The 16,083-nt window shown below is 38.0% G+C and overlaps 1 protein-coding gene across 1 annotated transcript; it reads left to right on the top strand.

Moving 5' to 3' along the window:
• The first annotated feature begins 265 nt into the window (after positions 1-265).
• On the top strand, positions 266-923 carry LOC129744020 (perlucin-like). The gene has a single exon (XM_055736326.1). The coding sequence runs from the start codon at positions 266-268 to the stop codon at positions 758-760; it is 495 nt and encodes a 164-aa protein (XP_055592301.1). The 3' UTR covers positions 761-923.
• Positions 924-16,083: the final 15,160 nt, after the last annotated feature.

Below are 16,083 nucleotides of genomic sequence, written 5' to 3'. Positions count from 1 at the left end.
AGCCATAGTGAAAACACACATTGTGCACTCACTTTGTTGCATTTTTATTTCAGAAAAAATATTTACAGGTTAAACAAGTGATGCGCTTTTTGCGATTTTTATCGTCCCCATATTTGATAAATGTCTGAAAATCTGGATCAAACTGCATGTGGTGACCTTCTAATGATAAGCTTTATTTGCTTTTTTGCGAAAGACGCCTGATACCTGCTGGATAAATTTGGTATAAAAAGTCCCCTACTGCTTGTCGAGATCAGAAGTCAGCAAAATGTTCTCAAAGTCATTAATTGCGCTAGTGGGTCTGGTAGGAATTATTTCCTGCCAAAACACAACATCCTGTCCCCAGGAGAATCGATACGTCGTTCGGTCAGATGCGGCCAATTTCTTTCAAGCCTGGGAAAGGTGCCGTGAATTGGGACTTCGATTGGCCACCGTTAATTCGGCTCAGGACAGCGATAGTTTGGCGGAAGCAATAGCAGCATCAAAAACCAAAGCTCCTTGGTGGATTGCTGCAACTGATCTAGGAAATTCGGCTTTCAACTACACGTGGATTTCAACCAGTCAAGCCCTTGTGGGATACACCAACTTCGCTCCACTACAACCTGATCATAATAAGGGAATTGAAAACTGTATTGAAGTGGGAAGATTTGGTGCCGTAACCTGGAATGATTGGCAGTGCAATGGACAAATCGGTTATATTTGTGAACGTCATTCAGATGACGAGTGTAGTTGCAGTTGCAGTTGCAAATTTCAGAGAACGTAAGATCAACGTCGATCGGTTTAAAAATCTCTGAAAAATCATTCTCAAGAGTTAATAATTTTTGACATATTTGAAACAAGTTATCTATCATTAGTTAAAATTTGACTTGAAAAAATCATGTATACCTATATATGAAATAAAAATATACATATGGTTTTCAGGAGCTTCTTTGGAAAAAATGGATTAATTTTTTTTCATACGAACTTATCCCACTGTTAGCGCCCTGCGGGTGCTAATAGTTTAATTACCTCCTCGATCGGTACAGTTTTTTTATCCTCTCCACAACTCAATAGCTGTTCACAAGCTAAAGCTGTAAAAATAAAATCGGTAGCATTCCCCGGATCGAACAGTGAGCCTGTATCCTAACCGATATATAGTTTACGGGTAACTGTTCTGTGCAACCAATTGGCTCCAGGCAATCGATAAAATGATTTAATGCAGAAAGTTAATTAGGCTTGGCTAAGTTGCAAGTCAATTTACATACATTACTGTCGCTTGATGGACAAGGTTTGAAGTAAGCGTCAAGCTCGCTCCTGGTTCCTTAATCGAGTTAGTTGTTAGACAGATGGAAAAAACTAACAAACTGTGGCGCTGATAAGGGGTGATTGCTTGGATATCCTTGTGGGTTTTGGGTATTCGTTTGAAACTTGAGGAAATCCGGAATCCTGTAAAACTATCGGAAAATTTTCAATAAGGTGATAAGATACTGTTGATCACGACCAAGCGGGAGAACAAGTTTGCAAACTTGGCGAACTATTAATCATATCCGATTAATTCCAACTTGATGAGACGATATAACGATCGTTGACTTATTTGGTAGAAGTTACGATTCGCGTTATCGCTGTTAACGATTTGAGCTATCATTTCTTATGCGATTTTATGTTTGCTGGATACTCAGTGAGACTTTACTTCTGGGTGCTGGTAGATTCAGTGCGTACACCTCTACGCATGTCGTTCCATAGAACCCATCCGAGTTTAAAAACTTGTAAAATACTCAATGTAAGGCCATTGATCTAATCCGACGTAGGTGAGGACTGATTGGATCTATTCTGAAAATGAGTTTTAACGTGCATTGCGTCAATTAATTTATTTACAAAATATTCTGTCTCACGACATAACTTAACGAACATAATACTAAAAACTCACTCGGTCCATGTCACCCCACGTTCCCCAGATCACGCTCTACTTGGACTAACCACATAGCTCGTTGCGCCCCCGCTCGTCTTGTTCCTACTGGATTCGTAGCAAACACCTGTTTTGCAGTGTAACAGGAGGTTTGTATGGTCGTCGCCACAAATGAAAAAAACGAAGACATTGATTCACATTTTACAATAGGCCACTTTTATTTTGACCCACCCAAGCTCCCGACTATTCTGGTCATTTTAGTTTTGGAGTGTATTTTCCACTTACGGTTCTTGTCCGTCTGGCGCCTTCCTGGGAACCATGCATGGTCCCACTTTCGGCCTCGTACTTGCCTCCGAGACGCTCGACCGCCTGGCCATGCTGCTGCTGGTCTTGTTGCTCTGCTGCTTGCATCGATTGCGACGCACCGAATTGCCATGCCGGATGTTGTTGTTGTTCTGTTGCTGGTGCAGCACTTTCCACAGCCGGAGGTGTGGCTGGTATCGAACCGATGGAGCGCACTTGTCGGATGATGTTGCTGAAATCGTTTTCCTGCTGCTTGTGCAGCATTTCCCTGGCTGCCGGAGGTGTGGGCGTTCCATGCTGCTGTTGTGCACCTTTTTTGAGGGAACTGGCTCCGAAGACGGCGATGATGGAGTGGCCATCTGTGCCACGATCGCCGCTTCTGTCCTCCGTGGGGATGCGGAGCCGAAACCCCGGACCTTTTCCAGACCCGCAGGCCCAAAATTCTCCGCACTCGACCAAGCACCACACTTTTTCTGCCCTTGCCAAAACTGACGTCCCGAAATATTGATGACAGTACCAGTTTTTTTTTTGTTTTTCGGGAACTATGGGCTGTCGGCTTTTTTTCAAAAATAAGTTCGATACAGTGGGCCAAATCTGATCGAACAAGTTGATTTATTTTTGATTAGGGTTGGGTTTTTTATTTGTATTTTTGCTCAAATCACACCATAATAAAAGCTCTAAAAATCAACTGTAACAGCAGGACAGTCGTCCGGCATTTTTGCAACATGTCCCGTCCAGCGTATCCGGGGAGTCTTCACAACCTTCTGGATACTGGGTTCGCCGTAGAGTCGTGCGAGCTCGTGGTTCATCCTTCGTCTCCACACTCCGTTCTCATGTACGCCGCCAACGATGGTTCTTAACACTCGTCGCTCGATTACTCCGAGTGTACGCAGGTCCTCCTCGAGCAATATCCATGTCTCGTGCCCGTAGAGAACAATCGGTCTAATGAGCGTCACAAACAGGTCACACTTCGTGCGAGGACTAAGTCTTCTCGACCGCAGTTGCTTGTGCAGTCCATTGTAGGCCCGACTTCCGCTGATAATTTGCCGCCGGATCTCACGGCTGGTGACATTGTCTGCCGTCACCAGTGAGCCGAGATAAACAAAGTCTTCGAGTATCTCCAGCTCGTCACCGTCGCTCGTGACCTTGTTATTGCTGGACAAGCGGGTTCGGTCGGTCTCGGATCCGCTGGCCAGCAAGTACTTCGTCTTGGACGGATTAATCATCAACCCAATCCTTCCTGCTTCGCGTTTCAGTTTGCGGTAGATCTCCCCCACCGCCGCAGTTGATCTGCCGATTATATCAATGTCATCGGCAAAGCAGATAAGTTGACTGGATCTGTTGAAAATCGTGCACCGCATTTCGCTCACCACTCGTCGAATAACACCTAGCGCCACGTTGAACATCATGCAGGATAGGCCATCACCTTGTCGAAGTCCCCTGCGCGATTCTAATGAACTCGACAATTCACCCGAAATCCGCACACAGCACTGCGTTCCATCCATCGTCGCCTTGATCAGTCTGATCAGCCTCCTGGAAAAGCCTTTCTGGTCCATGATTTTCCAAAGCTCGTTACGGTCGATCGTGTGGTATGCGGCTTTGAAGTCGATGAATAGATGGTGCGTAGGGACTTGGTGTTCACGGCATTTTTGGAGGATTTGCCGTAATGTGAATATCTGGTCCGTCGTTGAAAGTCCCTCCGTGAAGCCGGCCTGATGACTTCCCACGAATCTGTTTGCTTGTGGCGTTAGGCGGCGGAGTAGGATTCGGGACAACACTTTGTAGGCGGCATCGAGGACAGTGATCGCCCGGTAGTTCTCACAGTCCAATTTATCGCCCTTCTTGTAGATGGGGCATATTACCCCCTCCTTCCACTCCTCCGGTAGCTGTTCTATGTCCCAGATCTGAACTATCAACCGGAGTAAGCAATCGGCCATCTTGTCCGGGCCCTTTTTGATGAGTTCAGCTGCGATACCATCCTTCCCAGCCAACTTGTTTCTATTCAGCTGGCGAATGGCTTCCTTAACTTCACTCATCGTTGGGAGTGGCTTCTCTACGTCGTTGGCTACGCCGGTGATGTACCTTCCCCCACCGTCTTGATCTTCTGCATGTGCGCCGTTCAGGTGTTCATCGAAGTGCTGCTTCCACCTTTTGATCACCTCACGATTGTCCTTCAAGATGCCCCCGTCCTTATCCCGGCACATTTCGGCTTGCGGCACGAAGCCTTTGCGGGATGCGTTGAGTTTCTAATAGAACTTTCGTCTTTCTTGGGAACGATGCAGCTGCTCAAGCTCCTCGAGCTCCTCCTCCTCCAGGCGGCGCTTTTTCTCCTAGAAATTTCGAACTCGCTGCTTCTTCAGCTGTCGGTGGTTTTCCACATTTCGACGGGTGCCTATACACTACTGCCGCCCGCGCGGCATTCTCTTCTTCCATCACCCTCCTACACTCCTCGTCGAACCAGTCGTTCCGATAACACATAACCGATGGCGTTCTCCTCAGCACTGTTGATGGCTATCTTGATGGTATCCCAACAGTCCTCGAGAGGGGATTTGTCAAGCTCTCCCTCTGCCGGCAGCGCTGCTTCGACCGAATGCGCGTAGTCTTCCGCGACCTCAGGTTGCTTCAGTCGTGCGATATTTAACCGAGGCGGGCGCCGGTTTCGTGTGTTGGTCACTACGGAGAGTTTATGGCGCATCTTCACCATCACCAGATAGTGATCTGACACGATGTTGGCGCCTCGACAGAATCTGACGTCGATGATGTCCAAGAAGTGCCGGCTGTCGATCAAAACGTGGTCGATCTGTGATTGCGTTTGGTACGGTGTTCTCCAGGTGTACTTGTGTGGGAGGCGGTGCTGGAAAAAGGTACAACGTACGGCCATTCGTTTGGAGGCGGCGAAATCTATAAGTCTGAGGCCGTTTTCGTTGGTCAGCTGGTGCGCGCTGAACCTTCCAATTTTCGGTTTGAATTGCTCCTCCTGGCTGACCTGAGCATTAAAATCCCAGATGTCGATCTTGATATCATTTTTTGGGAAACGGTCGTATTCACGCTCCAGCTGCGCGTAAAATTCGTCTTTGTCGTCACCGGTACTTCCGAGTTGAGGGCTGTGCACGTTGATGATGCTGATGTTGAAGAACCGGCCCTTGATTCTCAACCGGCACATTCGTGAGTTGATCGGCCACAACCCGATCACGCGTTTTTGCATCTTTCCCATCACTATAAAAGCTGTTCCAAGCGTGTGTGTGTGTGTGTGTGTGTGTGTGTGTGTGTGTGTGTGTGTGTGTGTGTGTGTAGCCGCAGCTCTGGTAGATGGCACGACCATCTGGGTACGTTCGTACCGTGAAGCCCTTCCAGCATACCTCCTGCAGCGCTGCGATGTCGAATTTGCGGCTATTCAATTCGTTGGAGAGCACGTGGGTACTGCCCACAAAATTTAGTGATCGGCAGTTCCATGCTACAAGTTTCCAATCGCTAGTCCCTTTTCGTCGCGTGGGTCTTTGCCGATTTTCATCGGAAATTTGTTGTTCGTTGTTGCTTATGTTTTTTGTAGTCACAAGCTCGCAAGGCCCGCAGCTAACCTCACTATCTCGCAGGAGGACTGTCGTGATGTTGCTGTTTTGGGTCCCGAACACCACCAGGACGTTGTTGCACTCCTGACATAGAGAACAGACGCGTACTGAATAAAGCTATGAAAGCCAGATTCAGATTTTCTTCTTATTGTTTTGTAGAGTCAAGCAATCCTTGGGGTTACGAACAGGAAGGAACATTTTCTGATCATCTGCGTATATCATCCATTGAGTAGTTCGAGAAACGAATTTTGTCAAGTTCGTCACTGTTGAACGCTTTTTCAAAAAGCCGTGCTGAAAATCTGACATCTTTTTTTCTTACCATTGGTACATTTGATCGTAGATTATGCTTTCGAACAGTTTGGGAATCGCATAGAGAATTGGTACTCTCGGTAGTTTTCAGCAGGCATTTCTTACGTATCGGCAAAATGTGTGAGATCCTCCATAGTTTTGGAAAACGACCTTCACGAATTGAAACTGAGAACAGCACAAGCAAAAGCACTTCGATGCCGGTTATTTATGCCGTAAACAATGTAGTAGAAAGTACAGACGTTAAAATCAATAGAATTTCAACAATGCGAGAATTTTCAGCAACGTTATCGAAGACTGCTTAAAAATTCGAATATATTTTGAGCACGCGGTTTAGCACTACCAACGCAAACATCTTCATTGGACATAAGAACGTTATTCCATTCAATCTCCAGCAGTGATTGAGAAACGGCGAAATCATCGAAATGCTTCAAATCAATCATTACCTTGTTGTCCTGATCCGATCCTGTGTCCGCGTAATGTAGTTTGTCAACATTGACACTTACAACCATTACGCTTAAGCGTCAGGCCCGTTCCCAGTATCTTAATCGAGTTAGGTTATAAGACAGATGGGAAAAATAACGAAATGTGGCGCTGATAAGAGGTAACTACCAAGGTTGCCGAAAAAAATTCTGTGTTTTTTAGATAAAAAATTCTGACTTTCTGTGATTTTACCCAAAAATTCTGTGATGGTTTTCTGTGATGCTATTTCCTTTGATTTCATCGAAATTTCATGATAAATTGGTCCTTCTATTTAATTCAGATGGGTAAAATCAATTAATATTTCTAATTTTATCATAATTTTTCAATTCAAAGCAAAAAATCTAAGTTTTATATTGGTCAAAATATTATGATTTTGGAATTCCATTCAAAATTTAAAAAATCTGTGAAATCTGTGAATTTTCCGAAATTCTGTGTTCTGTGACACAGATTCTGTGATGAAATTTTTCCCAAATTCTGTGTCATTACAGATTTTTCTGTGATTTCGGCAACCTTTTAACCACTTGCCAATTTACACCCGTGTAACTAATTGATATGCATTTGAAACTTGTGACATCCGGAGCGAAATAAATTCATCAAAATTATGCGTAATTACAATTTCTGTTGAAAAAACTCAAGTGGACAAATGTATAATTGAATGCTCAATCTGTGTTTAAATTCACGGAACAAAACCCAAAACCTCTCATCAGTCACTTATCAGTATCTCGAAAATAGTAGCATATTTAAAAATTGCTTGAAATTTGAATCAGTACAAATTATGGCTCCAATTATCAGATTCAAATAGCAAGTTCTAAAGCATGATCACAAGCAAAAAAAAAGTATGTACCGATATAAGTCATCATAGCAGCCCGTCAATGTCGCCAAGGTGTGTTTACAGAAATATTTATCACCCATTAGAGACCATGGCGATCTACTGTAGCGCAGTGTAGTGTTATAGGACCATGATGTGAGATCAAGCACCGCACCCGACCAAGCCCATCATATGCATCAAATGTATGGGCCTACCTTTAATGTGATAATTTGCATTTCCTCATTTGAACAGGATTTATGACTGCCGCGCTGAGTTGAAAGTGATGAAAATTAAAAACAAAACACCAACAGCACTAACTTATGGATAGATGTCCTGGAGTAATTCACCGCATAGTGTTGTTTGTTGTATTGAGAAAATCTTGACTTTTTTAGAACGAAGTTTTTCGAACCTATGGAAGGTGTGTTCAATGATACAGAAAATTGATCGAGAGTATTAAAAAAAACTTGCAATACTATTTCTTTATTCTAGAAGAAATGTAAATCAACAAATAAGGTTCGGCACCAGCCATAATTGAGACAGGCATGAACACCTCACAACTTAACAGCATGGCTAAAATCAAATTAGCTCGAATCTTGTCCCCAACCCTTTACTACATCTCTCGCGTTACTGCAACTTTTTATGGGTGCATTTGAAAATTTGCAGCTAGGAGGGGTACGCACTTCATTTTTCCAGCCGGTGAGAGCTACCCGGCTAGGATATTAAATTATTATAATAAGTCGTCTAACAAGCAGATTAAACAAGTCATTCATTTTCGGCGTGCGGAACAATTAAACTTACACGCTTTAATTGCTACCCCTTGAAGACTGTTATTTCGGGCTGAAACGCTGTTGGTCTATCATTAATCAGCAATGTAAATCCCTTTTTAATATGGCTCTAGTACTAGAATAAGGCTTCGATCTAGTGGCGGGAATTTCCGATACTTACTTACTTACTTAGTTGAACCTCAGCATAACGGCATGAGGTGAAAAATTTCTAGGACAACCGAGAGATCCCCCAAGCTGTGTTATAAATTACCTGCAAAGGGAGAGAAATAAAGAACAGGCGTGATTATTTAGCATCGTTACAATAATAACAGAGTCGTCGGATCAACAATAAGCTACGTACAAATATAGACGCAATCATACTAGAATGGCTTGAAGCTGCGTTGGTAGAATCGATTAATCGTTCGATCGAGTTTGAGAACAGCAAATGCGCGATGTCGAGCTGAGCTGGAAATGATTTGCGAAAAATTGCGGTCCTTGAACGTGTTAACTCAGTTGGCAGAAGAGGAGTGACAATCGCATGTCATGTTGGGTACGTGCTGTTCTGATGTTCAGGATTTTTAGGTTAGGGCCTTATGAACTGTACAAATATACTCATAATTAGAATAACACCCACAGAACAGATCAAAGGGTCAAGTCAACTATACGAAAACTTCAACAAACATGTATAATTTGTTGAAGTTTTCGTATAGTTGTTATGTTTATTAGAGTGATCCAAGAAATAGGGATTTGTTCCAGAATCAAAACTTTGGAAACTAAAATCGTTTCTTAACTCAAAAAAAGACTCAATGCCAAATTTCAGATCATTCGGGTGTTCACTCTCAAGGTTATGCTGAACTCCCGTTCAATATGGAACAAGGAGGATACACTGAGATACTATTTAAGTTTCAGTTTTCTACTAATATATTCAAACGAAAATTTCTTTTAGAGAATTTATGAATCAGCAAAAAAAAAACGATAAAACGACCCGAATTCACAGTTAGAAGAGAAACCATGTCCATTTTTTAAGAAAAAATATTATATTTCCTCATACAAACATGGAAGTTCTAGTTTACTCATGTAAACATTACTAGAAATAATGCAAAAAAGCATGGGTTAGTTTTAAACCAAAACCTCAGAGTTGAGAAATTCAAAGCAGATCCCAAATCGACATAGTCTACAGCTAAAACTATTAAACTGCTATAATTGAATAGTGAAGTGCTAAATCCAAGCAACAATTTGTTTTCCTTAAGTATTCGTTAGAAAACGTTGGAGCTAAGTAAGAACAGTTTGTAAATGCTTTTTAGACATAGTTTGTTAACTTTTAGCAGCTTAAACCTTCATAAAACTCTTTTTAAAACATTCTGTGAAACTTACGATATTCGGATTCTCCTAAAATTTCATTTCTCATCAGGATTGGCCCATTTCAGTTGGCTGCCAATTTCTGAAAACCAAAACACATTGTTTTGGTTTCGTTCTCTATTTGCCAATTCGCATATTGAGAACAATCCGCGATGCCTGGTAAATGTTTGACGTTTAAAGTTAGAAAAAAAAGGTAAACAAAAAGGTGTGCATTTTCGATGAATTTAAAACTCATTTTACTACGGCTTTTCACTTCAGAGATCTCTTAAAAAGTAAGTTAATTCAACATTTAGGTTTTTTTTCTAGTGTTTTAAATATTGATAGCTACTGATGTTTTTCTCGCGATTGAAAACACACCTAAATATTTTAAAAGTTTTTGAATGAAAAAGTGTTTTTTCTTTAACAATTTATTCAAAAAAAAATGTTGAAGATATTTGTAAGCTAAATTTAGGAAAGTTCTGTTTTGGAAAGCATTCAAACAAGGAAAAAACCGGGTTGAAAAAACTGGAATTTTATCCTGTTTTTTTGTTTACCAAAGTAACAAATTTGATGTTTTTTTTTCTGGAATCAACGGAGTGTTTGAGTTGTTTTTTGTACTGGAAGTAGATTTGAAATGATTTAGATTTCTTATAGATTTATTTAAGAGTTGTATTTCATTTTAAAAAATACACTTCTGAAATGTCTGCTCTTATGTGAGAGCCGTTTGCACATTTTTTCTAAATTTTGTAAAAAAATTAAATGTATTTCCGTCGGCGTGTCTTGCAAGTACCTTCTCATGACCAAATTTTGCTCGATAAAAATTTTTACTCAATAATTATTAAAAAAATAACATTAGGAGATAATTTCCTTTTAATTATATGCCTGTTTCTAAAGGTTTCCCAAGTTCTCTAAACTCTTCTTTGAAGCACTTTGTGGCGCTGCTGTTTGGATAATATCTCCCATGGCGAATGACAGTTGATCATCATCAAAGATGATGACAACAATACAAATAATGTCATCATACACGCTAAACACAGCCAACATAGCTTGTGGTTATGAGTTTTCCTGTAGTGTAAGCAGTTTATTCTGAGTGGTTATCCCAAAATATTATACTATTTAAGAAATGATTCAGAGTTGAGAATCACTTTGAATAAGCGACAAAATTATGATCGCAATAGTTCTAAGTATGCTCATAAGGAATTTTCAAACTGAAATGAATAAACGAAATTTTATTTCCAAACCAAAAGCCATATCATTGAATTCAACACATTCAACTAAATTTTATTTTTACATTTTAAAATTTTTTAAACAAACAAGTTGACTGCCATAAAACATTTTAATACCGTTAATACTTGCTCTCGTCTATAAGTCATCCTTTAAATTTTTTTAATCAAAAAATTAACCTTTGAAACCATCATTCAAGCTAACTTCAAAATACTAAAATAACTAATCGACACAACTTCATAAATGTAATGCCAGTCCGAAGGAAAGTCAATGAACTGTAAGAAAATTTTCAACTTTTTTTTAGTACATTTTCAGTGCCTTTAAGCATGTAGTATCGATTGAAGTCATCCTACTCTACACACAAAAAAAGCATAGTAAAAATACTAAATCCGTGGTTTAAATGAACAACAGGCAACCATATTTTTGAGTCAAATATGTTTTGTTGTTTATAATACCTTACGCATAGCTATTTTACCAGGTGCTTAATTTGGCTGCGCATTTTAGTTTAGTAAAATTTTCAATGAATTGATGCATTGTTATACTTCGTGCCTATTAAAATTGATATGTTTTATGATGAAACTAGTATGTGTTATGTAAGAGATTAGTATGCGCGAGGAGCTTGATTTGAATAGTAAAATTAATATGTATGTTTGTTTGTTTATTTGAATGCATGCATTATGACATTATTGAAAACATTCAAATTCACACTTCCGACACTCGTCGGTCAATGTGTGTTCTCCCATTGCTTTGGAAAGTTTTTCAAAGCTATGAAACTTGAAAGCAGTTCAAACTTTGTTTGTTTACTCAATGAGTTTGATGATTGATGATCATTAATTGATATAAACAACAAGAATGTTTGCTATAGTAAAATTATCATACGCACTGATGTTTTTGAGTCTAATATGTTTTGTTCTCAAAAGTACCATGTGCGTAGTATTTTGTTGATATGAATTGGTGCCACAATGTCAAAATTACTATGCGGATGCTAGTTGTAATAGAAATTATGATGAAATCATCATGACCATAGTATTTTTGACAACAAACATTGACAGTTATCGAAAATTACCTGGTACATAGTAATTTCACTAATGTTTCATGAGCACTTTTGCAAAATTGGTGTTATAGTTTGCGCGGTTGAAAATACTATAACGCAGAAATAGTAAAATTATCATGACAACGTCTTTGGAATAGCAAAGCAATTTTTTCCGTGCAGGCTGCCGAAGATAATAAAAAATTCTTTCAACAAAAATATGGCAAATATGCAATCCGGCGAAAATATGGATGTGGTTCTTTTAACTTTGAAGCGTAATCTATGTCATAAACATTTAAAAAAAATAAATATTATGTTTTCGAAATCTTTAGCTAAACTGGCTGTTAGCCGATCACAAAATCTCCTTTTGGTAAAAGTATTTTGAAAACCACTTTAAAAATACAAGGAATTTGTCTGCAACGAGTGTACGTTGTGTGAAATCAATTGTTAATAGAATTTCTCAAAACCTTATGTTGGTATTTAGTTCTGTTAATCTTATCTAGAAAATTCTCTACTAGAAACAGTGTTTTATGACGTTTATTTTGTTGGTCATAGGATTTCTTGTTAAAACAAAATTTTACCTTGAAAAAGATTTTGGTACATCTTCTTAACAGTTTTAATCTTCCATTGTTTACATGTTTTTCCAGAAGCATCGCGCAATAAACTCTCGAAAAATCAATCATCAAAAACATAAGCTTGAAAATGCGGAAACCGTACCAAAATCTTCTACCAGAATCGACTACCTTCATTCGTACATTATAAGAGTTTAATTTGGGCTAGATTAGACTACGACGAAACTTCTGATGAGTTAGCATCCTGAAAGTCTGACGACTTCGAGACCTGTCGACTTAAAGGCCTTTTGCACCTTCAACACTCCAAGTCCATGCCTCAAGACTTTGAAAATTGAACGTGATGAAGTTCCGACCGATATAATCGAAAACTTGATGACCACACTGATAGCCTGAAGACTTAAAAGCTTTAAGACTCCAATTCTTAACGACTTCCATATCTGACGACTTTGAAAACCGGAAAACTTTAAAGTTTGATGAACATAGGTTCCTTACCTTCTGACCAGACGACTTGAAGACTTGAAGGCTTACGAACCTGGTAATCTATGAACAGATTATTTCAAGACATGTCCGGTGGAACGGAATGGGGGAGGGGGGAGGGGGACTGTTGGGGTTCAACCTTCCCATGAGGGTCCAAAAAAGCAGCGAGGTATTCTACTCTACACTCAAAATTTTAAATCCAGTATAAAATTATGATAATAGAGCTAATATATTCAAGAAAAAAAAATTTTGACTTTAAACTAATGCCAAAACCTCAAAAACCCATCCCAAGTTCAAAATTTTGCTAAAGTTTTTCAAAATGATCTCACTTGTTCATAGAATAAGGTTGTTAGAAGTTTTTTAGCACGTATCCGGGACGAACAAATCCGGGCTGTTTTATTTAAAAATCTGCAAAATCCAGGCAATACCGAGCAATTTTGATCAAAACCTAGGAATTGCTCATCAAAAATCATGGAAAAAAGTGGAAAAAACCTTTTCTGATTTTTTGTTTTGAAACTTAATCCAAAAATTGTGGGCGCATACAAAAAAATTAATTTATAACTAAATATGATTTTTACAGTTTGATTTAAAATCGAGAATGAGAACAAACCCGGCAAAATACGGGCTATTCCAATAAATTCGGGCAACCAGGTCATACCAGATTTTTTTCAAATTTTATAATAAATATCCGGGCATATTTATATTATTTTGCGGACAATCTGCCAACCTTATCATAGAAATTTAGGTCTGAATATTAAATTTAATTAAACCCATTTTGGAGGCTCTGGTTCCATGTATCCATAATCAAAATTGTATTTCTACATATTTTCGTATTTCTGATTCTGTATCAAGTTTAGGATTCTTGATTTTCATTTCAAATAATCATAAGAAATTAGGAATAAAAAGCTGCTTTGATATCCTTATTCAAATTAGGTTTTGCATTTCATACCAATTTTGATTAATTATTTTTGACACTTCACCATCCTTGCAGCATTCGTGTCTTAGGAAATTCGAATCATGTTTTTTGAAAATCATTTGCATTTTAAATATTTTGATAATAGTTTTCCGTTCAGTTTTCATTTTATTCGAAGTTCTCAAACTATTCCAAAACAAAATTTAAACATTTAAGGCTTCTAAGTGGCGATTCAAAATTGAAAACTCAGATTCAGATTCATCATTTGAAATTCACATTTAAAAAATTTTCTTGTCAATTTCCAGATTTAATTTTTTTTTTCAATCAGAATGAGTTTGTACACAAAATTCAGCTGAAAATCACGGATATAAAGTTGAATTTGAGTTTATTTTCTATGTTTTGTTTCATGCAAAATATCCGAAATTATATTTTTTTTAAATAACCCACAGGATTTACATTATGGAATTGATTCTTTATGAAAATATTTCCTGTTAAAAAAAAGCAAGTATCTGATCTTCACCTTAAAAAACCTGCTCCAAATTCTATATTTTCTCGGCGTATTAATTAACATTATTGATATTGCAGTTTTTTTAAAGCTGAATTTTAAACTAAAATCATAAATTTTTTTCAAGTTTGCATCAAGTAAATATGATCCGAAAATTTGTTATCGCTTACTGTTTTTTTTTTGAAAATGTTTATTTATTTTCTTCAAAGGTAAGAATCTTGGAATGTGATAAAGAGTTTGGAAGATTGAGCTTGTTTGATTTGAGCATAGAATACGTTTTTTAAGAAATTGAAGGCTAGCTTGAAAAGAAATTATTTTGAATAAGCTCAAATCAAATAACTAAGGCCTACCAGACTCTTGAACAGATTGAAAGCAAATTCAATATTTTGTTTCTAAAGGTTTCATAAAAAGTTTATCTCACCCTTTAGGCTAAGGACCACTTTTCTAAAGTAACGTTAAACTATTAATGAAAACTTAAAAATCAATAATCATATATACAAATATAATTTGTTTTTTTTTTCAATTCGTACGTTGTTGGGCTAAACATCATACGTTAAAAACCAGTCACCAAAACCCCTCCCCCCCATGAGTCGGATCTTCCTATGGCCCTGTCTCTAGACTTAAAAGCTTTCGGAAGACCTTGAGACCCTAATGATCTCCAATAACTTAAAGGATTTTACACCTCAAGTTTTAACTTTTTCAATACTACACGATTTAAATGCCGGAAACCATAAAAGTTAGATGAGATCAAATCATGATGACTTCAAACTTGAAGTCCTTAAGGCCTGAAAACATTCAAGCACTATGTTTTAAAATTCAAAAGCCCGAAAGAAATTGAATCTCGTGTAAGTAGGAGAAAACTGTACACGATAAGTTAAAATTACCTATGCCCTAAATTTCCAGAAAAAAAAGGCTGACCAGTGGCATCAAATTTTGCCTGTTGTTGTTTAAGTTTGTTTTTTTTTCACTGTAAAACTTGGTAAAACCAAATTTTTAAGCTACACATGAGCGTAATTTCTAAAAATTCATGGCGTCTCAAGTATAACTGATAAAGCCAACTAGTATTTGAAAGTTTTAATACGGTTTTAATATGGGATTTAATATACAGTAAGTTTTAAAAATGTTTTATTATGGTCATGAAAAACGCTTTGTTTCATTATTCAATCATTTCTTTTCAGATAGATCTGAAAACGCCTATGAAGTATTTGCTTAATATACTGTTTAAGTTGTTCAGAAAGAATATTGAATGCTTTAAAAAACTTCAATAAAAAATACACAAAGAAGTTTGATCTAAGCTTGCTTTGAATATTTATATAGGCACGCTGATCTTGATTCTAAAACCGTAATAAAATTGGTGACAGTTTTTGATCAAGATGTCATAATAGGACATGTTCAAGCTAGATTTCACATATTTGAATTGGAACTCCCATTTTGACACATTTTTGATAAGTTATGAGACTGGTTTTCGAGTTTACCCTCATCCGCCCCAGAAATTTTTACCCGCTGCAGTCCCTGGAGTGTCAATGTGACACTTTTGACTTGAACCGATATTTCTCTCTTGTTTCTCAACCGATTTATACAAAATTTATAGTTATGGAAACCTTGTAATGTAACTCAAATATGTTTTTCAAACAGTGTTCAGCATTGAAATTTAAGTTTTCCTTTTTTCAAATCTGAATAAAAAAAATCCGAAAAACATGCTTCCGAAAAAATACTGTAGATCAGCTAAAAATGCTGAAAAATTTTTTTTACTGAGTTTCCAAAACTTAAGTGGCAGCCGTAATATTGGATTTCTAGATGGCGTCAGATAGTGAAATTCTACTTCTTCTAGTTTAGTCCTTTCACATACTGCCAATATTGTGAGGAATTCATGTGATTTTCAGTCATTTAAAGCATTTTAAAGTTCAGT

Source organism: Uranotaenia lowii, chromosome 2 (assembly GCF_029784155.1).
Source record: "Uranotaenia lowii strain MFRU-FL chromosome 2, ASM2978415v1, whole genome shotgun sequence".
In the NCBI taxonomy this organism is placed as follows: domain Eukaryota; kingdom Metazoa; phylum Arthropoda; class Insecta; order Diptera; family Culicidae; genus Uranotaenia; species Uranotaenia lowii.
The sequence above is the reverse complement of the archived record's forward strand: the minus strand, read 5'-3'. Positions and strand labels throughout refer to the sequence as shown.